The sequence below is a fragment of the Stenella coeruleoalba genome (genome assembly GCF_951394435.1).
Source record: "Stenella coeruleoalba genome assembly, chromosome: 14".
NCBI lineage: Eukaryota > Metazoa > Chordata > Mammalia > Artiodactyla > Delphinidae > Stenella > Stenella coeruleoalba.
The window spans coordinates 701,992-728,757 of record NC_137160.1 but is presented as its reverse complement, the minus strand read 5'-3'; the positions used below and the strand labels follow the sequence as shown (position 1 = coordinate 728,757).

The following is a 26,766-nucleotide window of genomic DNA, read 5'->3' as shown; positions in this document are numbered from 1 at the left end:
ACAAGAATAAAAATAGTACAGGGAACACTCATTACCCTTTACCCAGACTTACCAGTTGTTAACATTCTCTCCCATTTGCTTTAATATTTGCACACTCTTGCCTGTGCTGTGTGTGTGTAGTATTTTTCCCTGAGCCACTTAAGTAGGTTGCTTATCTCATGACCCTTATTACCTAAATACTTAAAGTGTGTGTTTTCTAAGAATAAGATTAGTCTCTTATATTGCCACAGGATGGTTATGAACTTAGGTAAATTTAACATGGATATGACATTTTTGTCTAATCATTTATAGCATTTTTTCCCCCTGTCAGTGGTGGACCCAATTTAGGGTCAGGTATTGCCTTTGGTTGTCATCTCTCTTTAGTCTCCTTTAATGTGAATTTACTTTTTAAATGGAATTTTTACAGAATTAGTTTTATTTTTAGGTAAAATGCCAGAAACAACTAAAATTTTTCATCCTGGAGTCCTTTGTTTTTGACATGGCGTAAAACTGGACAGTCCTCACTAACTTGCTTCCTCAGTCAGCCTAAGAATTGTTTACTCATCTGAATTTGTTCAGGACTGTTTACTTTTTCTTTCCAAGACTATAGTGACACAGAAACATACATACTTCACAAGAGAAAAGTAAGAGGTTTGAATGGCGTACCAGGATTGTTAATTAACTATTGGGTTAAATTTTACTATTTCTTTTGGGGGAAAATTTTTGTTTTATTAATTTGTAGTCGGTCCTATAGTTTGCAAAATTTTTGAAAATTCAAGCAATGTAGAAGTTCATTATAGAAAAATTAGAAAATATACACAAACTTAGAGGAAAAAAATGACTCAATTGTAAACCATTACCCCAGAATCTCCATGGTAAACACTGTTATATCTTTCCAGATTTTTAGAAACAGGACATGATCTAACTATAAAATACTATACTAGTAGCTTTGTTCTTACTTTTCTCTGAATCTCCTATGAAGAACTTCTTTCCACGTCAAATGCATTTATTCTTAATCCATTGTATTATTTAGAGTCTCTTGGTCTCAAGCAACGAAAACCAGTACTGACCAAGTTAAGTTAAGCAAGAGGGAATTTATCTGAAGTCTGTGGGTGCTTACAGAGAGTCAGCCCTGGGGACACCTGTCCATGTGGTCCTTTCCGTTTCCTTAGCCAGCATTTCAGATTTCATAGTGAGAAATCACTCTGCCTTCTCTGATTTCCAAGGTATATATGACTCCACTTATCCTAAGAGTTAGGCCCTCAAATCGTAGGCTGTACAGTTCTTGTCAAAAGCCTGGCTGAGAAAAGTGAATCTTAGGGGAAATAGGCTCTTCCAAGAACCTTATCTCCTTTTCTAAAAATAGATCTAAACCCTGCTACTCCTTAGAGTATCTTGAGGAGTTTTTTTAAAAGTTAACATTTGGGGCTTCCCTGGTGGCCCAGTGGTTAAGAATCCGCCTGCCAAAGCAGGGGACGTGGGTTCGAGCCCTGGTCCAGGAAGATCCCACATGCCGCAGAGCAACTTAACTTCTGTGCCACAACTCCTGAGCCTGCACTCTAGAGCCCGTGAACCACAACTAACTGAGCCCTCATGCCACAAGCCCGCATGCCTAGATCCCATGCTCCACAACAAGAGAAGCCACCGCAATGAGAAGCCTGCCCACCACAACGAAGAGTGGCCCCTGCTCACTGCAACTAGAGAAAGCCCACGCGCAGCAATGAAGACCCAATGCAGCCAAAAATAAATAAAATAAAAATTTAAAAAATAAAATAGGGCTTCCCTGGTGGCGCAGTGGTTGAGAGTCCGCCTGCTGATGCAGGGGATGCGGGTTCGTGCCCCAGTCCGGAAGGATCCCACATGCCACAGAGCGGCTGGGCCCGTAAGCCGTGGCCGCTGAGCCTGCACGTCTGGAGCCTGTGCTCCGCAACGGGAGAGGCCACAGCAGTGAGAGGCCCGCGTACCGCAAAATAAAATAAAATAAAATAAAATAAATTAGATCAAGATACTCAAAAAAAAAGTTAACATTTGATCAGTTCAATTAAAGGCTACCTACATAATTTGGAGGACACTGTGCAAAACGAAAATGCAGGGCCATGGACAGGCCCCATAGGCGCACTGTCCCAACCCACAGCAGATGGGTGACTCCCAAGAGATTGCAACTTCTGTGCCAGGATGCTTCTGTTGCCTGGATTCAGGGTGGGCTCAAGGACCCAAGTTATCTACCAAACACCTTGGTGCTGCCAGTCCAGGGTTGGGCTGGTTACCACCTTCCTCCTCCTCTCCCCGGGTCTGCCTGGCTCCCACCAGGGCGACTGGGGAATATGGACCTCTTGACAACTTGGTTATTGCCCCAGGTGGTGGACAAGTGTCTAGGAGTGGTTGCAGGGTGAGGGGAGTTTGGAGGGTTGTGGAGACTGAGGGCAGGGACAGAATCTGTCCCAGGACAGTGGAGGTAGGACCACGTGTGAGCTGACGCTTCAGGCCCCTGACACATGCTCCACGGTCCTATCAGACTTCACTTTATAAAATAAATTCAAAGATGAAATTATTAACACTTTCAAAATGCTGACAACAGGGATTACACCCCAGCACTGGCCTGTCTGAGCACAGGGCTCTGTGCAACTGCATCGGTCGTTTTGAAAACTTTCCCAGTTCTTTATTTTTTTAATTTAGTTAAAAAAAAATTTAGTTATTTAACCTCATGTTGAAAATATTATTTCAGTATGTAATCAGTATAAAATAAGTAATGAAATATTTTAACCTCTTTTTTCTCTTAAATCCTCCAAGTGTATTTATAGAATTTTTTTATTATGGTAAGATATATATAACATAAAATTTGCCATTTTAGCCTTTTTTTTGGGCCACGCTGCACGGCTTGTGGGATGTTAGTTCCCTGACCAGGGATTGAACCTGGGCCCCGGCAGTGAAAGCGCCGAGTCTTAACCACTGGACCACCAAGGAATTCTGCATTTTAGCTATTTTTAAGTGTACAGTTCAGTAGCATTAATGATATTAACACTGTTTTGCAACTAGATTTTCATCATCTCAAACAAACTCAGTAACCTTGAAGTAGTAACTCCCCATGTCCCACCCCAGCCTCTGATAACCTCTAATCTACTTTATGTCTCTATAGATTTGCCTATTAAAAATACTTCATGTGAGTGGAATCATGCAGTATTGGTCCTTTTGTGACTTGTTTATTTCACTAGCTTAATGTTTTCAATGTGGCATGTGTCAAAATCTTAACTCCTTTTTATGGCTAAGTAATATTCCATTATGTAGACATATACCACATTTTATCAGTTCATCTGTTGATACACGCAGGTTGATTCCATCTTTTGGCAGTTGTGAATAATGCTGTGGTGAACTTTGCCTCACAGATATCTGTTTGAGTCCCTGTTTCAGTTTTGGGGTATATACCTCAGAGAAATGCTGGGTCATGTAATAATTGTTTAGCTTTTTGAGGAACCACCTAACTGTTTCCACAGTGGCTGCACCTTTTTCAGTTGCCACCAGCCAGGCATGAGGGGTCCAGTTTACCCACAGCCTTGCTAACATTTGTTCTCTCTTTCAGTCTCTCCCTCTTTCTCTCCCTCCCTCGCCATTGTGGCCACTAATGATGTTGAGCATCTTTTCATGTGCCTATTGTACTTTTTTGCCCATTTTTAAATTGGATTGTTTGTCTTTTTGTTGTTGAGTTGTAGTTTTTTATGTATTCTGGATATTAAACCGTTATTAGATATGTTTTGTAGATATTTCCTCCCATTTTTACTTTCTTGATAATATCTTGATGCACAAAAGTTTTAAATTTTGATGAGGCCCAATTTATTTGTTTATTTATTTATTTATTTTGTGGTACCTGGGCTTCTCACTGTTGTGGCCTCTCCCGTTGCGGAGCACAGGTTCCGGACGTGCAGGCTCAGGCGACCATGGCTCACGGGCCCAGCCGCTCTGCGGCATGTGGGATCTTCCCTGACCGGGGCACGAACCTGTGTCCCCTGCATCGGCAGGCGGACTCTCAGCCACTGCGCCACCAGGGAAGCCCGGTCCAATTTATTTTTGTGTTTGCAGTGCTTTCTATGTAGTATCTAAGAATCCATTGGCAAATTCAAGCCAAGAAGATTTTCTCCTTTGTTTTTTTCTAAGAGTTTTATGGTTGTAGTTCTTTTTGTTTAGGTTTTGATCCGTTTTGAATTAATTTTGTATATGGTGTGATATAGGGGTCTAACTTTATTCTTTTGCATGTGGAAATCCAGTTGTCCCAGTGCCATTTATTTGACTAATTTTTCCCACATTGAATGGACTTGGCGGCCTTGTAGAAAATGATTTGGCCATAGGTGCATGGATTTATTTCTGAACTCTCAATTCTAGTCCATTAATCTTTATGTCTATCCTTATGTTAGTATTACACTTTTGATTACCCTAGTTTTGTGGTAAGTTTTGAAATTGGGAAGTGTGAGCTCTCCAACTCTGTTCTTTTTTTTTTTTTTAACATCTTTATTGGAGTATAATTGCTTTACAATGGTGTGTTAGTTTCTTCTGCACTTGCCCTTAGTGTGTTTTCGATTACCTCCATTATTTTACTCAGGTTTCCCCATGTAAAACCCTAAAAGAAGTTTTTTTCAGAACTCGCGCTAGGAGAGTATGTGGCATGTCTTGAGTGTGCTGGACCCACATCAGGGATCGGTCCTGACCATCCTTTTCATTGCTTGGTCAGCCTTGTTAGGCAGGCCCATCCCTTGAATCTCATTAAAGTGTAGAGGAAACTAGTACTGGGTTGCTTGATTAAAAAAAACAAAAAAACACATGTAATCAGTGGGAAAGTGGAAGAGACATTGGATGTTCTTTCTGTGTATGATGTGTGTGTTGCTTAGAGGAGAGATTTCTAATGTATGATGTGGACCCTTGAGGAATCATGAAGTTATTAGGGAGTACTACAATCTCTCTGGTGGCTGCAAATTCAAATGAAGCATTGTCTGAGAATTGAAAGTAGTCTCTCCCATTAAATTACTGTTATATATCAAATGTTCATAGATACTGAGGTGATTAATATTATCCAAATTTATTTAAAAGTATTACTCTTCCTATCAGCTTTTGTCATCCTCTGTTTTCTCAATTAACAGCTATCAGAGATACAAATACTGTCACATGGAGGCCAGAAAGCTTTGAAGAAGCGGTAGGGAAAAAGGGGATTAAAAAAAGAAGGTCCCTAGGTTAGAGTGTCAAAGTATCTATCAGATTTATTGAGGGAGTTAGAGATAGAAGGAATTAATGTTGACTGTCTAGTAGAAGTTTGGATCCATGATCATTTTCGCCTTTTTGTCACCTTGTGGGTTATTACCTTGTAAGCCTTTTTTTCCTCCCAGTCTTGCCTTTGGTGCAAAAGCTTGACTACTCTAGCTCTTGCTTCTCACTGCACTGCACCACGTTCCTTTCTGTGCTGTTCTGCTCAGAGCTGCCATTTCTGAGGCAACTAGTGCACTTCTTTGCATCAAGTTACAGATTAGATGAGAACATTTCAACCAATGTTTACGAATTTGGGGTTGCTGCATCTAAATTAGGGAAGCTTAAACAAAAAGAGTGCACTGAACCCACCCCATGTCAATCTTCTGAGACCTATATATGTACAAACAGATTTTTAAAAATGTGTTAACCTATGTTTCTACATCTTCTGTACAAAAATATATTGAAATATTCTTAATCCATTTATTTCCTAATGATTGTGGTTTTTTTCTTACTAGCTCTTTTTTTCCTGCATCTGACAATGGAAAGCACTCTTTCCTTTAAACCCTTCTCATCGCCTGTCATAGAACATTACTGCTTCCCTCTTCCTTTTCCAGTATTTTCTTATGAAAAATTTAAGCCTACAGAGATACTGAAAGGCTTGTACTGTGAAAACCCATGTACCTACCACGTAAAGTCTACAAAATTAACATGAATATATATCTACACTCATCATTTTATCTTATTTTTTGATGCATTTCAAAGAAAGTTGCAGGCATTGATAAATTTGCTGTTTTTGTATTTGAAGTGAGACTTTCGTAGACAGCATATAATTGGATCGTGGTTTTTAACCCAATATGACATTCTCTACCTCTTATTTGAGTGTTTAGACCAGAGGTAGGCAAACTATGGCCCATGGGCCAAATCTGGCTTGCTGCCCATTTTGTAAATAAACTTTCTTGGAATACAGCCATGCTCATTAGTGTTTACATATTGTCTGTGGCTGCTTTTGTGCACAATGGTGGGATTGAGTAGTTGTATCAAACAGAGACTGCATGGCTGTCAAAGCCTTAAATATTTATCATCTGACTCTTTACAGAAACAGTTTACCAGCCCCTGTTATTTAATGTGATTGTTGACATGATTGGGTTTAAATCTCCCATCTCACTGTTTGTTTTTACCTATCTTATCTGTTCTTTGTTCTTTTTATTCTTTTTCTGCTTTCGTTTGGATGAATATTTTTATGATTACATATTATCTCCATTTCTGGCTTATTAGCTATACTTTGTGGGTACCTTCCTCATATAATACTGCTTCACATATAGTATACAGCAGCATGCTTTCATTTCCCCTTCCAGCCTTTGTGCTATTGTTGTCATATATTTTACCTCTATATATGTTACAAACCTCACAATAAAAGCAGTGTTCTATCCAATTTCTTTTTATTTTATTTTTTTTTGCGGTACGCGGGCTTCTCACCGTTGTGGCCTTTCCCGTTGAGGAGCACAGGCTCCGGATGCGCAGGCTCAGCGGCCATGGCTCACGGGCCCAGCCGCTCCACGGCATGTGGGATCTTCCCGGACTGGGGCACGAACCCGTGTCCCCTGCATCGGCAGACGGACTCTCAACCACTGTGCCACCAGGGAAGCCCCATATCCAATTTAAATCCTTGTAATAATTTGCACTTTTCTCTAGTTCTGAATTGACCTGGTAGCAATGTATTAGCCTAGGTATAGTCCAAGGCAGATGTGATATTAATTGTCATTCTCTGGCTTAACTAATTCTTTATTTTATATTAAAATAGTTTTTAATTATTAAAAAAACCCAGTAATATATACTGTGAAAGTTAGAAAGTACAGGTTATCATTTCTTTAGAAAATAGAAATATTAAATGCCACGTACCTACCGTTCAGAGATTTAGCTTTCTCTTTGTGTGTAAACGTATAAATGCGTGTAGTATTTGCCACAGTGAGCTCATAGCGGTCACTCTTTTTATTGCATGCTTTTTCAGTTACCTTCATCTTTCTGTGTCATCAAATGTTCATCCTATCTAATACCCAGTCCGCATTCAGATTTCTCCAGTTGCCCCCAGATATTTTTCACACTCTGTCTCTTTGAAGCGGAATTCAGTCTGAACCCTGCTGCATCTGGCTTTAGTGTCTCAGAGTCACGTCCCTTTCCGTCTTGCCGTCCCTGTGGTGTTGTTAGCCACACACTTGAGCCCCTACGTCACTCCCCACCCTGACACTCTTCTCCGTGGTGCTCGCGCTGATGGAAGACAGTGTCTGCTCATGCAGTTTCTGTCTTTCAAAACTTACTTGTGGAAATCTCATCTGTTTATTTCTTATAAAACTGTAACTTTAAAAAATATATATATATATTTATATATATTTTTGAATTTACGGAAGACTAAATACATGGAAAAAAATCCAGCACCCTAACAAGTACGGCCAGGAAGGAAATCAGCTCTGTAATAGGATGGTTTAATGAACTACAATCAAGAAAGGATGGGAAAGGAAGAAAAAAATGTGCATTGAATTTAAGACACTGTAAAAACTCGGAAGACATATTCATTTATTATTCAAGTGTAAACTCAGTAAGTACTTGGTATAAATTAAAAGGCCGCTGCTGAGGTACAAAAACTGTAATATTAACTTGGATTATTTCAGCATTTTCCCCAGGTCTCCAACTTGATGGGAACTCTGTCACAACTTGCCCTGGGCTGCATTTTCATTTCACTCTTCCCAAGTAGATTTCTTAGGTGCCAAGTAATCCCATCAGGTTCTAATTAAATATTTCTTTATCTTCTGAAATTATGTAATAATCTCTCTTTTCTCCCTTTTTAAAAGGACCTTAAAGGCTTTGATCCAGGAGAGAAGTACTTTTATAACACATCATGGGGAGATATTTCTCTCTGGGAACCTTCTGGAAAGAAAGTGGTATGTATTTTCATTTTTGATTTTCATGTTTCCTAAGAACTTGGGGGTAAGTGTCAATTTAGTTCTGAGGAACATCATATGTTTTGGGGTTGCAGATGAATGAATGGGAGGAGGAGGAGGTGTAGTGTAAATATTCAGGGAAGTAGAAAGAAAAACAAAGTTAAACGTTTTGTGATATAGGATTATTGATGCTTTGAGAGTTTTCCGCCTATCAAGTTGGTAAAGTGATGTAGTGAAACTATTATTTGTCCTTGATTATTATATGTCTGATGTAAGAAGGGCTTCTGATTTATATAACTATTCTCAGTAAAAAGAAATGTCATGACTTTATATGTAATGAAGGTACATCCTGGTTTCAAAAATTAAAATAAGAATATGGAGTTTGAATCGAGGAACACAGTTTATAATAATTTGAAGCCTCACACTTAGGCAGATTCGAGCTAAAATATGTGACATACCGCTGAATTCTCCTTCTTAAAGTGTTTTCTTCTGGAACACCCTTCCTGCCCCCCAGCCACTGGACCTATAGCACCTTCATCAGCGTCAAACCAGCACGTCCCAGATATGACGTCACTGCCTCCCCTCACCGCTCCCCACCCCCATTTGGCCAGATCGTGCGTCCCAGATATGATGTCACTGCCTCCCCTCACCGCTCCCCCACCCCATTTGGCCAGACCGTGTTGACCTTGGGAATTCTGGCTTTAACAACAAATTCCTGTAGCCAGTGAGTCATTTCTCCGTCAGAATTTTACTTAAAAAAATTTCCGTTGTCACCTTGTCCTCCTGAGTCCTGCTTTCTGCCCTGTTTTGTGTCTCTTATCCTCCTTAACCCGAAACTCCCTTCTCTACCCACAGATACAGGGTTCCTTGAAACTGCTTTGATTTGGTTATTCTGCGCAGAACAGCTCATAGCTATTCAAATATGCCTTGTTTTGAAGACCTTGGCTTTGTGAATATTTTCTTGGGCCTCCCTGATTTTTCTCATCCGAATTCTTAAAAGATTCTGTAACATAACATGCAACATAATTTATAATTTATGCTTTTCATCAATAAACATATTTTGAATTCCTGTTACAAACTAGGTAAAACTTTGAGTGCTTGATACAAAGAGGTGAAAGTTAGGGTTCTTTTCCTCAGGGAGTTTATGTTTTTGTTCGGGTGAATAGGGCCTAGCATAAAAAGTTAAATAACCATATGAAAGAGTGGAGATTGAATTTGTTAAGTAGGTACCATATTGAGAAAAAAAACCAATAAACCACTGTTGCCTGGCATGGTGGAGGCTGTGTTGTCTGCTCGTTTTAGTACCTTACCCCTCTCTGTGCCGTAGGTAGCTTCTTGCTTTAATTTGTCTCTGGGTAATAGGATATGTGAACAGAGACAGTTTCGGGCACCATAGCAGAAAAGTGTGACCCTGCTGGATTATGTGGCTCATGCTGCACAGAAGTGAGATGTGTTGGACTTTTGGGTTTGGGACTGAGACGCTCAGGTTATATCAGGTGATGGAGCCCAGCTGTTGTGGGACCTGAGGACGAGGCCTTAGGCTGACAGAGAGACAGGGACTATCACAGGGACAGGATTTCCACCAGCACCCAGAACACCTGACTCCCCTTCTTTTCTGCTTCTCTCCTTGGTTATTTTTTCTAACTCTGTTACAGTGAACCAAGGTCTCACGCTCAAATTGTTTCTGATTGGTCACTGTCCTAGAACTTTCACATACAAGTTTTTCTCTGAACATTTTGTCAGGGATTTTGTGCTTATGGACTTACTATTTATTTTCCATTTTAATAGGTTTGTAGTGGTATCTGCTCTGGTGTTAGTTTGCATTTCCCTAGTGACTAATGATGTTGAGCATCTTTTTGTGTGTTTGGCATCTGGATACCCTCTTTACTTTAAAGTATTTGATGCTTAAAATGTTTTGCCAGTTTTCTAAAAATTGGGTTATATGTTTTCTTACTGAGACTTCAACATGTCCACAAAAATGATTCTGGACACAAGTCCTTTATTAGATATGTGGTTTGCAAATATTGTCTCCTAGCCTGTGGTTTGTCTTTTTATCTTTTAAACAGTGTCTTTCAAAGAGCAGATTTCTTACTTTGATGAAGTCCTGTTTATCATTGTTTTCTATTATGGATCATACTTATGGTGTCATATTTAAGAAATCTTTTCTTAGCCCAAAGATCTGTTCAATACTAACAGATAGTAACAAGTTGTTAGTAAGTGCTATTGACTCTTTAATTGGGTGTAATTTTCATTAAGTATCTGGTTTTTCAGTACAGCATTTTGTGGAGTATAAGATGCACCATTTTAAAATGAACCACTAATGAAACTAAAGTAATACTTCACACTTAAGCTGTGTTGCAGCATTGAACTGTCAGTTGTAAGGTGTTTTCAGATTTCAGAGATATTAAAATATGGGGGGAAGAGTGTGTCAGAGTTAGTGAAAAATGTTTTTTTACTTTGTGATCTGTGGTTGGCTGTTGCCCTAGGTTTATTATAGATCCTCCTTGAAGTGCCAGAACCCGGGATTTCTAATTGCTGGGAAGGCAGTAGTAACATGTTGTTGAATGAGTTTGGGTGATTTCTCTGACCAGTGACCCAAGAGGAAAACTGCATGACTAGGAGAGAAGGTGACAAAACCCACAGGAGGGGAGTATGTGTATGTGTGTATGAGAGAGAGCGGTCACGAGAGCACAGATCTGGGAAGGAGCGGGGTGGCCTGTGGCCACTGCAGTAGCTGGAAAAAGGGTTGCAGAACGGGAAGGCCTCTGCCCCAGTGTTTAACCTGTCCGCACCTTAACCTCCCTCCTTTGTGAAACTAGGGCCCGTGTTTCCTGGGGCACCAGCTCTGGGGTCCGGAGGCTGTCATACTGCTCCAGGTTGTCAGACCAGCAAGGTTTCCTGGATGCTAGAACAGACTGTGCTCCTCAGTTGGCCAGCTGCTGTACAAATGTCTGTTCTTGTGCCCCAAGCTTGTTGAATTTCCCGTATTTGCCTTACAAAGAAATACCGTACTGTCAGAGTTACAGTCTGTGGCCTGAACTTACCTCAGGATTATTCACAGTGAGTTAGGCACAGTCCCTCTTTCTTCAGTGCTTGTCGCATGGTTTATTGGCTACTTGCTTGTGCCATGCGCTGTCTGTGTGTCTCCTGCCTTCTCCAGGAATCTGGGAAATGGAAGACAGTGATGATGGGGTTAACAATTTGCAAGTTTGGTTATATTAGATAAATTCCAGAAGTTTTAGAATTTGGAGTAAAAACAGCATTGGAACTAAGAGAAGTGGGATGAGAAGGGGAGACAATAACTTTTTCGTGCAGAAAATTGAGTTCATTTTAATTAATGCAGTTAGGACTGCATCAATTCAAAGTATAGGACTAAGTAATGAGATTTGTGGTTTAATGGCTGGCTTGGAAACAGGGTTCAGCTAACTGTGATTTTGGGGCCAAACTGTGTTTGTATGGCCTACATGCTGAGAATAGTTGTTACATTTTTAAATGTTTGAGAAGGAAAGAATACTGTTTTGTGACATGTGAAAATTTGAATTAGGGTCTCTAGTGTTATTTACACGTTATCTGTGGGTACTTTCCCCTTACAACACAGCACTAGATCTAGCCAGTTAGAAGAAAAAGAATCATATACTTGTCAACTGTAGAAGGTGTAGCATCTGATAGTTTTATTAAACTATGCTTGACTTTCTTTTCTTTTAACAGAGATATCGAACAAAACCATACTGTTGTAGCCTCTGTAAATACTCCACAAAAGTGCTTACTTCATTCAAAAATCATTTACATCGTTACCATGAAGATGAAATTGACCAAGAGCTGGTGATCCCTTGTCCAAACTGTGTGTTTTCCTCTCAACCCAGAGTTGTGGGGAGGCACTTCAGAATGTTTCATGCACCTGCTCGGAAAGTCCAGAACTACACTGTGAATATTTTAGGTGAAACTAAATCATCTAGGAGTGATGTGATAAGTTTTACATGTTTAAAATGTAACTTTTCAAACACTCTGTACTACAGCATGAAGAAGCATGTGCTGGTAGCCCATTTTCACTACTTAATTAATTCCTACTTTGGCCTGAGAACTGAGGAGATGGGTGAGCAACCAAGAGCTGACGACCCCCGTTCTACAGAGAAGATGCCCCCATCCGACAGGTATTACTGTAAAAAGTGCAGCGCCAACGCCAGCAGCCAGGATGCTTTAATGTACCACATCTTGACGTCGGATATACACAGGGATTTGGAGAATAAGCTTAGGTCTGTGATCTCAGAACATATTAAGAAGACTGGACTTTTGAAGCAAATGCATATTGCTCCAAAACCAGCTGCACGTGTGGCTGTACCACCCAACAGCAGTGCTCCGGGCATCCCAGCCACATCTCCTTGCTTCCACCTGGCCTTGCCACAGAACAGTCAGAGCCAAACTGTGGTACAGCCAGTTCAGGGTGCGCCCCCCCCGGTGACTGGGGTCTCGGGCGCTTCTGGAAGCCTCACCCACTCCCCGCCTGCCGTTGCCCAGTCTCATGTGACTCTGGTCTCCAGTCCTCTGCCAGTGGGCCAGAGCAACCTCACTCTGCCGCCCTCAACACCTCAGCCTGTCTTTCTCTCTCATGGAGTTCCACTTAATCAGGCAGCAAACCCTCCTGCGTTGCCCTTGAGTCAGCCAGTGGGACCTGTAAATAAGTCGGTCGGAACCGGCGTCCTCCCCATAAAGCAGACCATCCGCCCGGGGGTTTTGCCGCTCAGCCAGCCTGTTGGGCCCATAAGCAGACCAGTTGGGCCTGGAGTTCTCTCGGTAAATAGACCTGTTGCGTCCGGTGTCCTTCCTGTCAATCCCTCTGTCACCCCTGGAGTTCTTCAGGCGGTCTCGCCAGGGGTGATTTCTGTGAGTCGGACAGTCCCGTCAGGGGTCCTTCCTGCGGGACAGATGACCCCTGCTGGGGTTATCCCTTCAGGACAGACAGCAACTTCTGGGGTTCTCCCTGCTGGCCAGGTGGTTCAGTCAGGGGTTCTCCCCATTGGCCAGACAGCGCCATCGGGGGTGCTCCCCACTGGGCTGACAGTCCCGCCGCGGGTCCTCCCTCCTGGCCAGACGGTCCCACTGAGGGTTCTCCCTGCAGGCCAGGTAGTCCCACCTGGGCTCCTTCCTCCCAACCAGACGGTCTCGTCAGGTGTTCTCCCTGTGAACCAGGGTATTAACTCTGGTGTTCTTCAGCTCAGTCAGCCTGTCGTGTCAGGGGTCCTTCCTGTGGGCCAGCCAGTGAGGCCGGGGGTCCTGCAGCTTAATCAGTCTGTGAGTACCAACATCCTGCCTGCTCATCAGCCCATCAGACCCGGGGCTTCGCCAAACACCGCTTTCCTAACATCAGGCTCTATTCTCAGACAGCTGATACCCACAGGGAAACAAGTGAACGGGATTCCCACATACACACTTGCCCCAGTATCTGTCACTTTGCCTGTGCCCCCTGGAAGTGTCGCCACTGTCGCCCCCCCCCAGATGCCCATCCAGCTCCTGCAGTCGGGCACGGCTGCACAGATGGCCAGCTCCATGGCCAGCCTGCCCTCCCCACCAGTGGTGGTAAATGCCGCTCAGAATATGTTCGTTCAGCCTTCTTCGTCTGTGGCAGAGGCAAATCAGGTGCTCAAACAGGCAAAGCAGTGGAAAACCTGTCCAGTTTGCAACGAGCTCTTCCCTTCCAATGTCTACCAGGTCCACATGGAAGTGGCACATAAGCACAGCGAATCCAAATCCGCTGAAACACTGGAGCCGGAAAAGCTGGCGGCGTGTGCACCGTTTCTAAAGTGGATGAGAGAGAAAACAGTTCGGTGTTTGTCCTGTAAGTGCTTAGTCTCAGAGGAGGAGCTTATCCGCCACTTGCTGGTGCACGGCCTGGGGTGCTTGTTCTGCCCGTGCACTTTCCACGATATTAAAGGCCTCTCAGAGCATAGTAGGGCTATGCACCTAGGGAAGAGGAGACTGCCCGTGGACTATAGCGACAAAGGATTTCAGCTGGATGTCGATGCCAATGGCAGCCTGCTGTTTCCCCACCTCGACTTCATCACCATCTTGCCCAGGGAGGAGCTGGGTGAGCGGGAGGTCTACTTGGCCGTGCTGGCTGGGATACACTCCAAGTCACTGGTGCCCGTGTACATCAAAGTGAGGCCACAGACCGAGGGTGCGCCCGGGAGGCCTGGCAACCAGGCGCTGACCTGCCCTTTTTGCTTCGGCACCTTCGTGACGGCTGAGGCGTACGAGCTGCATCTGAAGGAGCGGCACCACATCATGCCAACGGTGCACACGATTTTGAAATCCCCGGCTTTCAAGTGCATCCACTGCTGTGGGGTTTACACGGGCAACATGACTCTGGCAGCCATTGCCATACACCTGCTGCGCTGTCGGAGTGCTCCAAAGGACAGCAGCTCAGGCCTGCAGGTCCAGCCTAATTTTATTGAGAACAGTGAACTGCTTTTAGTCAATGGTGAGGTGATACACGACTCCAGTTTTTCTGTAAAGAGAAAGATGCCTGACGGCCAGTTTGGGGCTGAGGAGCAGAGGGAGGGCGAGGAGCGGCCTGTCCCCACGAGCGCTGACAGAGAGCCATCCCCGGAGAAGGCGACGAGCGCCGTGCCTTCTAAAAGACAGAGGAGCGAAAGCAGGACGGAGGCGCCCCTTGTTCACGACGACGCTCTCCAGGTTTTAGCGTTAAATCCTAAAAGATATGAAGACCGTTCTTACGAAGAAAAAAAGCAGTTTCTTAGAGATTATTTCCACAAGAGACCATATCCCAGTAAAAAGGAAATAGAACTGTTATCCTCACTCTTATGGGTGTGGAAAATTGACGTGGCTTCATTTTTTGGAAAAAGAAGGTATATTTGCATGAAAGCAATAAAAAATCACAAGCCTTCTGTACTTTTAGGCTTTGATATGTCTGAACTTAAAAATGTTAAACACAGATTGAACTTTGACTATGAACCACAAAACTTGTAAAAAAAAATTAGGAAATCTAAAGTACTAGATACTTAGTAGTCTTTTTCAATTGAGATTTTTAAAAATGTTATTTTCTTCACTGTATGTTGAACTAATCAATTTCAGTGGTCTTTATGCTGCTCTTTAGATTTATTTCAGGTGCTCAGAAAGACTTTTATATAAAGAACTGAATAGTTCTTTCAAATTTATTGTTTCCTGCAGCTTGATTTTGTAACAGTTGTTTTTCATTTTTTCCTCTGTCATGTAAATTAAATCTTTTGATATTTCATGCATGCCTTGTTTTCCCAGTAGTGTCAGTATCGTATGATAAAAACTGAAATCTATATATGTTTGTTTTTCATTTAAGGAAATTTCAGCTTGTTTCAGAATACTTGATTAACTGCGAATTAAAACTGCTCTCCCTCAGCTTCACAAGTAGCAGCAGATGATACAGTAAATGTTTAGAGAAGTGAGTAGAAGCCCCTGTGACATGTCTGGTTCCTTAAGGATGCACTGCATTAACTTATGCTGATTTCTTCTTGTAAGGTATTTGCTTATTAGATTATACTTTCGATTTACGTTTTTTCAGGTTTGTCCTAACAGCTGTTTTTGATTGTAACTCAGAAAACCAAATGTTTTCATTTGTTAAAAATATACTGAACCTGAAGTCTGGTATTAAAGCTCATAAGTCAAGAGTTATTTTACAAATAAAGTAATTCTGTAGGTACAAAAATACTTCTCAGTGTAGACTTTTCCCCTCTTTTTGATACGCTGATAAGTCTTTTCTCCATTCAAAGATATGACAATAAATCTTTAGTGCCTTTAGAACAAACACTGAAAACACACACACAAGCTCTCCTCCTAACCTAACTGTTCATAAACCAGTGAAAGGGAAGGACCGTGTTACTCAGGAATGAAATGTTGACCCCTGGGTGTGGCTACTAACTGAAATATAAACACAGGTTTTCAGGGGACAAGGTGAAATGAGTAGACCGGAGCTAGTCTCCCGGTTGGTGTATTAAATCTCTGACAGTTTCCTAGAGGTAAATGTATTCATTTGGGGGAAATGGGCTTTCCCATGGCCTAGTTGTCCAGGTTAATGGGCTGGGGTATTGCTAAGGAGCTCAAGTGTATTACTCTCCTTTGGACAGCTAAGCCTCGGTTTTTTCACACAATATAAAATAACTTAAAGCACCAGAAGCAGTAATGGAGACCATCCAGTTTAGACCTTAAGTCGTAGTGCTGGTGATACACAGCAGAGGCACCTGTGCAACATACTCAGAAGATAAGACAGTCTCTGGGAAATAAGATAATGTTACCGTATGGATTTTTGAAATATAGCTGCATGTCATTGCTGTAATGTGCGTTTTTGAGGCAGTCGTGAAACTGGTGTGTGATTGTTGGTGTGCTCTGTTGTAAATTCAAAGAGCTTGTTCAAGTTTATTTTTTTTTTACCTATTGTTTTCAGAGTGTCTATTTTGAATTAAAACTTGTTACACCACTGCAAGTAGAACTGTTTAATTCTTTTAACTGTTAAAACATCACGGTGACTCAGGAACAATCTAAACGTAGAAGTAGATACCATATTTATTTTCTAAAAAACATTACTTGTCATTGTGAAAATAAGCACAACCCAAAAGGGCTAATTACAGGGTCACCAAATAGATGTGGCTAGAGATCCTTGCCGTGTCTGGCAGCGGCTGGGAGTCGGCCATTCTCCAGGTTGTGCTCTGCTGAACGGCGCAGCTTGCCGTGTGCATGGTTTGACCCTCCCTTCAGTTGTGCACGTTAGGGGTTCTGTTGGCATTGGGGCCTGATCATTCTTTGCTCGGGTGACTGTCCTGTCCACTGCAGGATCGGGGCAGCATCCCTGGTCTCTACCCTCCAAGTCAGTGGCACCTCCACCCACCCCCCGGGCCCCCCGGGCTGGCAGATGTGTCCCTGCCAGGTGTCCCTGTGGGGCAGCATCAGCCCCTGAGGAGAACCACTGTGATGAAGGAATTCTGATTTCTAATTGTATTTCAGCTTTCGATGTGGAGTCTTTTTATACTACGCTAGTTACTGGTTATTAAATAACGTTTTAGGCTTATGGATCAAAATTTGATATAAGCTGAGCTTCAAAAAGTACATGGGAGTTCTTGCAAATGTAAAAAATGAGTAAATTTAGTACTGTTTTTGCCTCTGCTGTGCGGCATGTGGGATCTTAGTTCCCTGACCAGGGATCGAACCTGTGCCCCCTGCAGTGGAAGCGTGGAGTCCTAACCACTGGACTGCCAGGGAAGTCCCTATGTATAATTTGAAAATGAAAAACTAAACTATAGATTAATAGTGGTGGAGGTTTTTTAAACTACTCCATTAAAAGATTAGAAATTGAGAAGGAAAGGAGACAATCCTTTTTATTACCACGGTTACGAATAATTGTATACTTTAAAAAATTTTGTAATCTATGTAGCATGAACTCTAAAAATATTTCATGTTTGGAGACACTGCTTAGGAAAGATCCTCCGTGTTCTCCTTGCTGCACGTAGTAAAGCCTCCCTTCTCCTACCCTCTCCCCCCCAGATTACATATTTGAAGTCTATTCAGTGAAAGACAAATTAGAATGTAGGATACTATTTTAGCTTCTGAATTCTGTTAACACATCCTTGTTTGGGATGTGTTATTTTTTAATAAGTAGGAACCACATCACTTCATTTGTTACAGTGACTAATAAATGAGAGACAGTAATTCAGGAGTGCTCCAGAAAGCTTTTCATCCACCAAATAACAGGATAAGCACCTTCACCACCCACACCTTTGGTTATTTCTTCTTTTGATCACTGCTCTCGCACGCATCCCTCAGCATGCTGCTTCCAGAGTGAAACTGCGAGCAGATCTCAGTCTGTCGGATTTTGCCTTAGCGACTCAGCTGAGGAGCTAGTTGGCTTTGATTTCACCTTGTCCTAAGGCCCATGAATGTTTTCTCTAGAAAGCTGCAGGCGAGTGAGGTAGGAAGGGCTGAGTGTGGACCCTACAGCTCTCGAGGACAGTAGGCCTCGGAGTCCGACACAACGGCAGGAGTACCTGCCTTCAGTTTCTGTGATGTGGGCCACAGGGCTGGCATGAGGGCAGGCAGACAGCAGAGGTGGCCGTGTCGAGGACAGTGCTGGGTACAAGGGCAGTGTTGGTACCACAGTAGCTTGAAGACTACATGGTATAGGTGGTGTCCGCCCACTCTTCCCCCTTCACGCTCATCAATGAGATCAAACAAAACATAGCCAATCAGTGAAGAGGCCAGGCCGGTCCTGAAAAGCCCACAGGGGCCAGAAGACCCTCATCCACGTACCACCAGGTAACCACAGAAACTGGGCTTCTGCACCACCGCGCTGGACTGGCATTCCCGGGCCAAGGAGCTCTCCCAGGAATTCCTGGTCTGGGTGGTTCTCAGGAAAGGGCTGTTGCTCATATGAGACTTGTCAGTTGGCCTCCCTGGTGTTGTGGACACATCATCCTCTCCCTCAAGCTCAGGCCGGTTCAGTCTCCCTTGCAGAAGCCATGTGGTTCTGGTTCTTCTTTCAGTATTGAAATAAGACCTCTGGAAATCCTACGCTGTGCTGTAGTTGGGCAGCAGCTGGGCCAGGCCTGCAGTAGACAGTTGCTCTTCTGCCCCCGAGTTCCCAGGGGTGTGTGGCCAGGGAGGGCAGTCGCCCACCTCCTGTTACCCTTTTCCAACAGCTCTTCACATATGATGATTATGTGCAACTTTCTAAGAGTTCACTAAAGAAAGCAACAACCCCGACCAATTAAGAAAAGAAAAAACAGCCCCAAAACTAACCTAGTTTTTACATTGTTTTTAAACAGACCTTCCTAGTAGATAATAAACATTTATCCACAGTTTACTATTGCTAGGAAATGGGCTGAGTATTTTAACGACAATGATAAGGATCTATTTAGTGCTTACTCAGCTGTGCACAGCTGACATGCATTTTAACTCTCAACCATCCTACAAGGTAAACGGTAGTATCTCGTTTTGCCTAAAAGGAAACCGAGGCATGGAGAGCTTAAGTAAGTTGGCCAAGGCAGGGAGCTAGTTAGGTGAAAAGAGCTAGGGCGATACCTGAGGGCCGAGCGCCATGCTCTTAGCTGGTATGATACATTCCTATGTTCACGTATTTCCCCATTTAAGCCTCATAATACTCTTATGATGTAGGGTTTATTTTACTTGCATTTTAAAGATGAAGAAATGGGATCCAAGGTAGAGTGACCAGCTGTACCAGTTTACTCAGGACTGAGGGATTTCTCTGAACTTTCAGTACCCAAACTGGGAGCATCCAGGCAGGTGGGGATAAGTTGGTCACCCTACTCAGAGGTCAGTTCACCCCCCACGGTGAATGTCCCTTAACTGATGCAGTACTGTCTGTAATAAATCTCTGTCTGCTCTCTCTAGACGCACACGTAGCCCTTTAGGGTGTCGAGATATACAGGGCATCCTGATCCTAGATGGTTACAGCACCAACAGTAACAGTGCCCTCTGTGTGCCAGGTATTGTTCTAAATGCTTTGCGTAATGAACTCAATGACATGATGTGTTGTGAATGAAAAGTGAGAGGAGGGAAGTCCTGGTTAGAACAACAATAAAAGAAGTACACACAGATTTGCTATTTAGATATCTTATAATGTCTCCCCATGTTACTAAATAGAGTCCCTGCTGAACTATCAACTAAGGAATAAAAATTCCAACTATGAGGTACTGCCAGAAAACTTCTCTTTAGTTTTTTAATATTTATTTATTTATTTATCTATTTGGCTGGGCCAGATCTTAGTTGTGGCATGCGGGATCTTTGTAGAGGCATTTGGGATCTTCAGTTGCGGCATGCGAACTCAGTTGCAGCATGAGGGATCTAGTTCCCTGACCAGGGATTGAACTCGGCCCTCCTGCATTGGGAGCGCAGAGTTAGCCACTGGACCACTAGGGAAGTCCCACTTTTCTTTAGTCTTAAAAACTTAAACTTAATTTCATTCTCTTACTGATAGTTATAATTTTAATGTTCTCAAACCAATTCCTTTTTCATAGGTGCTGAGAGTAAATATCTAAACATGCATTCCTTAACATAAAGCTTCACCTTGTAGCACACCTGCTGATTTATACTTCTGGAATCTATTTTTTCTGTTATGCAGTTATTAAATCTCAGCTTTAGAATTTTTCTAGTTTTTGATAACCTGTCCTAATTACTACTTAGTTTTTAAAATATAAAAGTTAAAAATCAGATATCTGGGAGGGTTACCTTGTAAAGTAGATTAAAATCCAGATCCAAATCTGTTGTATCTGACAGGGATCTCTTAAGGCCACCATATTGGCAGCTGGAAAACAAACACTAACGCCATTCACTCAGATGGCCTAGCTCACTTTTTTTGTTCTAAGTCCTTATTGAATTTGTTACAACATTGCTTCTGTATTATGTTTTGGTTTTTTGGTCAGGAGGCATGTGGCATCTTAGCTCCCTGACCAGGGCTCAAACCCTTGCATTGGAAGGCAGTCTTAACTACTGGACTGCCAGGGAAGTCCCCTAGCTCACGTTTTGAGAGGGAAAATGTATGTAACGCTGCTAAACAGTAGCTAACACGTTTTCCACAGCCCCTTAAAGGAGGTGCTTCCCAAACCACTTTTCTTTATCCGACTCATAAAATCATGAGCAGTGTTCGTTTACTTTTAAACAAACAAAAAATGACATAAATTCCTTTTCAGAAGGAAAACTTTAACAATTAAAATTTAGAATTTTATCAATATTTAAATTATAAATCAAACCAGCTATATAGGTATGTTTGCTATGAACAAACTAAGACAGATCATGTGGTCATACTATCAAATGCAAATTCAGAATTAGTTGTCATAAATGAATATATTTTTTCAGAAATTAGTTGCTTACAGTTTACAGTCCACGATATGGAAAGTTTAATATATTAATTTACCATTTGCCTAAACATAATCTGGAGAAAATTGAATAATAGCAACGAATAATGATTCGGTAGTTTTTCTTAAAACAATGTTTCTATATAGATCTATCTTGAGCGTTAGTTGAGTTGTAAAATCCGTAAAAACAACAGTTTTGCTAGAGTTTATAGATAAGTTGACTCATTCTGCCTCCCCAGTCCTCTGTGGAGCAGCTTTCAGAATTGTTAGACTGAAGACCCGGAAAATCCTACATTGACTATGAAATAGTGATACTGACACACATACACACGCACAAACACACACACAAGTTAATATGATATCAAACTTGGACTACATCTCACAGATTCTAGAAGGAGTTTCCATGCAGACTTAGATTCAAGGTCTTCTCATTACAAGGAAAGCACCTTTGGTCCTGAAAAGGACAGGAGATTTATCCTCAGTTTGCTGTTGTCTTGTGGAAGATGACTTAAGAATTCTTAACACTGGGAAAGTCATGAGATCATTTTAAAGAAATTATGCGTTTTGCAGGGAAGGTAATTTTTGGTTATTTTTAAAATTTAATTTTGTCTAGATTTTATATGTGCTTTCAAATAACTAACTGGAGTGGCTACGTACATCAATAAGACAACTTACACAAAAGAAGGAGGGCAGCTGATGCAGGAATTTCTGAAGCTCACTGGGGAAGCCTAAGTTTAGCCGGGCCAGTGGCTCCTCCCCACTCCAGTCACATGACTCCAGGCATGTTAGCAGAGGCCTTTTCACTACGTTCAGCTCTAAGGTGAGTGCCCTTCTCATAACTAATCAGAAGATCAATAGCCTCGCACCAGCCCTCACATTGTTATCACAGTAGTTCTTGGTGCCCTGTTTCCTTGTTGCCTTATATTTCACTGCTGACCTTGATTTTCTTCACAGGTGGTGGTAATGACCATCTTGGTCCAATAAGCCACTAATTTAGAAGTAAGCAGGATACACATATATCAACACCCAGTACGTAGAATTTTCTAACCATATCCTAGCTATTGGCATTGCCAATTTTTTGGCCTCTACATAACATTCTGTGTTAGATGATTTGATGACTAAAGGTGAAGCTGGGATACTGAAAGTAGATGTATTGTTACAACATGGAATCAACTCAGAATTTTAAAAACGAAAATGGAAAATCTTGGTAAATTCATTATGAGATCTATTCAGTAATGAAAGTAGATTGACATTACTGTGATTACAGGTTCTTATCTGAGTCCCACTTAGAAATGAATCTTTAAATATATGTTTAGAACTGCACACTTTTTTTTTTTTGGCTGTGCCGCGCGGCTTGTGGGATCTTAGTTCCCCGTCCAGGGATTGAACCTGCGCCCTCCGCAGTGAAAGCCACTGTACTGCCGGGGAATTCCCAGAATTGTACACTGTTGTCCAAATGAAACATATCTTATTTCCAGGATCAAAATACCCGTAATGTCTGAGGGTTGCAGTGTAATTAAATGATATCCTCAATCTAATTTCTCAACACTTAAGAAGTTCAGGGTGTGAACTACTTAACCTTACTCTGCCATCTGAGAAGCTACGCCGGTTCTGGCTGTACTTTGCCTGTTTTTCCATTCACAAAATGGCAGGTGGGGAGAGGTGATTCCTTCTGTGTTTCATAAGATATGGCCTCAGTATAATCATATGTTTTATTTTCAATGCACTAGAAATAGAGAATGGGTCTTTGCCAATTCCTGGACAGTTAATTAGTAATTAACTACTTCCTTGCAATGACTTGTGTAAGAATAGATTATTAGTTTGGCATCAATGCATTCCTGCCCTACAGGGTTGCCAAAGTGTCTACAAGAAAAACACTAGACACCCAATATCTTGTAATAACCTATAATGAATATAATCTGCAAAAGAGCCTAGTCACTGTGCTGTATGCCTAAAACTAACACAGTGTTGTAAATCGACTATACTTCAATTAAAAAAAAGACTAGACGGATTCAAAGAGTTCAGAACACAGTATATTCTTGAGGGTAACCATAAGAGTCTTTTGCCTTCTGATATAAAGTCCACCTCAATCTGGGTCATTTGGTTGTAACTCAAACTATGCAGACTAGCATAAAAGTCTAAGAGATTGTCTTTCATTACATTTCTCCATGCACCCCGCATGGTCAGGACCTTTTGCCCATGAGGATGAGCAATGTGAAGGAAGACAGTGCCAGAATGATTAATTTTCTTTGATTTAAAATTTAATATTCATTTATTAAAAAAATTAAGCTGCTACCTACATTTGGTAATGTTATATTCTTCCAGTAGTGGTTTCTCACTGCTAAGACACTATTTGTGTGCATAGTCTAAGATTATCAGCAACATTATTTTATAAGTATTTCACTATCGGGATAATATTGCAGACTTTTCTTCCTAAAGCAGTAAAGTACCTTTGGACCAGGTTTTCCTGGGTATGTGCTATATATATCTGTCTGCCTATCATAGTTTATATCGATTGAGATGATATGTCCAGTAGTAGAAAGATGCTAATAAAAATGCAAAGGGCAACTTGAGTCGCAGTAAAACAAGGTGAAGTGCTTTGACTGTTGAGTTCATCTGAAGCTGTCAGAATATGTTACACACATCAAGTGTGTCTGCCTCACTTCAGGGGCTTTAGGGAAGTGGGAGGTGCACTTTCACGTACAAGACGTGCAGAGTCCCTACAAACCTAAAATCTAAAAGAAAAGGGTGAGGCTAGAACAAGTTACTCTGATGACATGATTTTGGATAAATGTGGTCTTCATTACTGTATAACGTACTATAGGTTTCCAAAATTTGTCAAAATCAGCCTTTCATGTTGGACCTTTTGAGTTCAGTGGTTCAGTCCCTCGTCACTGGAGGCTCTGGGAGTTTGTACAAGCGTGTGTGACTTGGGTCTGTGTTTACATTGCTTCAGCCCCTTCCCCCTGATTCGTTCTCATATTTTCACCTGAGCCCACCTGTGAGTTGGCGTTAAATTGCCACAGACTGAAGCGTGAGCTGCCCTAGAGATTTAAATCCTAACATTGATTCCTTGCCAGGTGTTAGTTACAAAATCATAACCTGAAATGAAAAGATGGTAAATAGATCAAAGAGCTTTTTTTTTCTGTTGCAAATTCGGTTGGCATCTGAATATTTGGATAGATTAGTTAAAAATCCAAATATCTTGGTAATTTAATCACTGTATCTTAGTGTTTAAATCACAGCAATGTCTGAGATATAATCCAACATACCCGCAAACTCATCAACTGTCCTTAGAAGTCTCCAAGACTCCTGTCTGAATCTTCGTTCTGTAATAAAGAAACATTAGTTTAGGATTAACTGAATTTGTGCATTTGATTTATGAATAAAATTTATTTTTAAGTTTTTAACGACTGTGCAAAGAATAGTGTTGGTTATTAACTTGGTAATTTGAATTGCAAAACTATTTTTACATGGAATGCTTATGTTTTTAAGTTGATAGCGTTGCTTAATAGAAGTAACTATTAATTCAATTTGATTAACTTCTTGTTTCCATTATCGCCATTTGTAAAACCTGACAGGAATTTTACAAATGAGCAGGGGCTGAGGTGCTTTCTGACTTGTATTAATTTTAAAGGATACATATTCAAAACCTCTTGATCACGTGCAACGGTGGCATGCTAAGTATGCAATGCAGCCACTGAAGATGGCGACCAGTGTGGTTGTAGACGGGCACTTGTAGCCACGAGGTACCTCACTCATCCATTCGTCATTCCCAGCTACTTCAGTGGCGATGCCAGAGGGAGCAGACTTGCCTCAGGTGTGACCTGAGCCCGAATCCAGCACCTGTGCCCTGTCCACTAAGAAACGTGCCTTCCTGAGCTGCTTCCTTAACAAAGGTTCATACTCCTTGTGCCTTATACGTTGTTTGACGGTAAATGAGGCTTTCTTTAAAGGCAAGTTTTGAGAGTTGCAATAAGAAATAGGTGTGGTTTTTTTTGGATGTTTCAGTAGAAAATGTTTCTGAGAGTATGTATTTTGCATTTGCTTAGTACCTGCAGTTTGCTCACCTGAGTCTGACAATCCTGTGGAAGAGATAAGTTAGGCTTTGCTTCTTGCTGATGAGCAAACCGGCCCAGAGAGGTAAATGACTTTTCTTAGGCCATATGATACAGTGGTTGGCAGAGCCAGATCTAAGTTGGAGTTACTGACTTATTTTCTAGCATACACTGCCTCTCCATGAAGATAAGTCTTTAAAAAATAATGTTTTAACGTGGGATAACAGATGACCTCAGTGAGAGAGAAATGGGGAAGCTGCTCAACCAACCCAAGTGCAGCCGAGGTTGCTCACTGGTGGAGGGGAGGGAGAAGAGGCCGGCAACACCTGCAAGCACTTGAAGCAGCACCTGAAAGTGGGGTCCTTGTAACAGGAATCCCACAGGCCTGCTGCTTTAAACTGATGTGATTCCCACAAATCGAAGGAAGCGGCAAACTGACGCAACTTATGTTTGACTTTCAGATTCTCCAGCAGTGTTTTTCAACCTGGGAAGGGCCGAACACCCTACAAAGGTTAAGGAGCGTGAGAAAGAAACACTTTCAAAGCTGGACAGCCCTAAAGCCCAAGCGAATCGCAAGCTGCTAACAGCAGTGCACGTGACGGCGCTCTCTCCACCCCCGACCCTGACGTCAGCAGACCTTCCCGTGGGCTTCAGCGAGGACGGATTCTGCTCTGGACAGCCCAGAACTTACTTGAAGAAAGCGTTCTGCTGTTTGAAGAGGTCAGGATAAGTGTTGTCTGAGAGGACGTGAGTGATTCCATGGCCCTGGAGCCTGCCTGCTCTGACACCTCGGCCTTACCTCATTTCAGGTTCAGAGAAAATTAAAGTCTCCGGCTCCACCAAAACCCTAGGACACTAGCTCCACCCCTTCAGCAGAGGCACAGCCCAGGGGCGAGGACGAACACCTCCAGGGCGGCTGGAGCACCTTCTTCTGACACTGGCTGCCCTTCCAAGGTGGGTGATGGTATCTCACTCATCGCTGTGCCAGCTGGGCTTGTGCAAGGACAGTGGAAAAAGCTTCGTTCTTTAAAACCTGTAGAGTCTGAGTGGCACATGAGTCCTGTCTTTGCTGCAAGGGTCTGGGGTTCATTCCGTGCTTTTCCTTTGGGTACTGAATTCTGCATTCAGTTAGGAAGCATCACATTCAAGTTATTCCTTGTCCCCAGACCTCACTGCCCTCACCTTTCTGCCTGGAACACTCCAAACCACACTTAAAGCAGCTACTCCTTTTGTTCCTCAAACTAAGACCGGCGTGATCCTTAGATGCATTGTCGAGAAATTAATGTAATCTGGGAACGTGTCATGTGACCTTTCAGGCCCGTTCATACACGGACCCCAAAATGGTTCATTGCTCCACATATTCTTGGTTATCAGACCACAGGTCAACAGGGCAGTGTGTGTGTGCAAAAGGATGTTTGTACACAGGCACCTGAAGAGAGAGGGAAGCAGCCTGGATGAACAAATCAGCTAAGAATCCAAAGCGTTATTTCTAGACTGCTTATGACCAGAAATTTGTACTCGTTTCCTTTTTTCCCCCAATTTAAAAAATTGTTAGAATACACGTAATATAAAATTTACCATCTTAACCATTCTTAAGTGCAGTTTGGTGGCATTTAAATACATTCACATTGTTGTGGAACCGTCACCACCATCCATCCAGGGAACATTTTTATCTTCCCAAATTGAAACGCTGTCTCTATTCAACACTAACTC

The 26,766-nt window shown here is 42.2% G+C and overlaps 1 protein-coding gene across 12 annotated transcripts in view; it reads left to right on the top strand.

The window, feature by feature from the left end:
* ADNP2 (ADNP homeobox 2) overlaps positions 1 to 25,649 on the top strand; it is a 36,085-nt gene extending 10,436 nt beyond the window's left edge. For 2 of the 12 annotated variants that reach the window (XM_079941692.1, XM_079941689.1), the window contains 5 exons: positions 8,055 to 8,144; positions 11,853 to 15,653; positions 19,533 to 19,627; positions 21,609 to 21,815; positions 25,515 to 25,649. In XM_079941692.1, the coding sequence (XP_079797818.1) occupies positions 8,055 to 8,144; positions 11,853 to 15,128 (3,366 nt within the window). In that variant the 3' untranslated portion in view covers positions 15,129 to 15,653; positions 19,533 to 19,627; positions 21,609 to 21,815; positions 25,515 to 25,649. Of the gene's footprint in view, positions 1 to 8,054; positions 8,145 to 11,852; positions 17,894 to 19,532; positions 19,628 to 21,608; positions 21,816 to 24,632; positions 24,729 to 24,774; positions 24,895 to 25,047; positions 25,139 to 25,514 lie in introns of those variants that run through there. The other 10 variants (XM_079941694.1, XM_079941699.1, XM_079941698.1 and 7 more) reach the window with 10 other exon arrangements.
* The last annotated feature ends 1,117 nt before the right edge of the window (positions 25,650 to 26,766 follow it).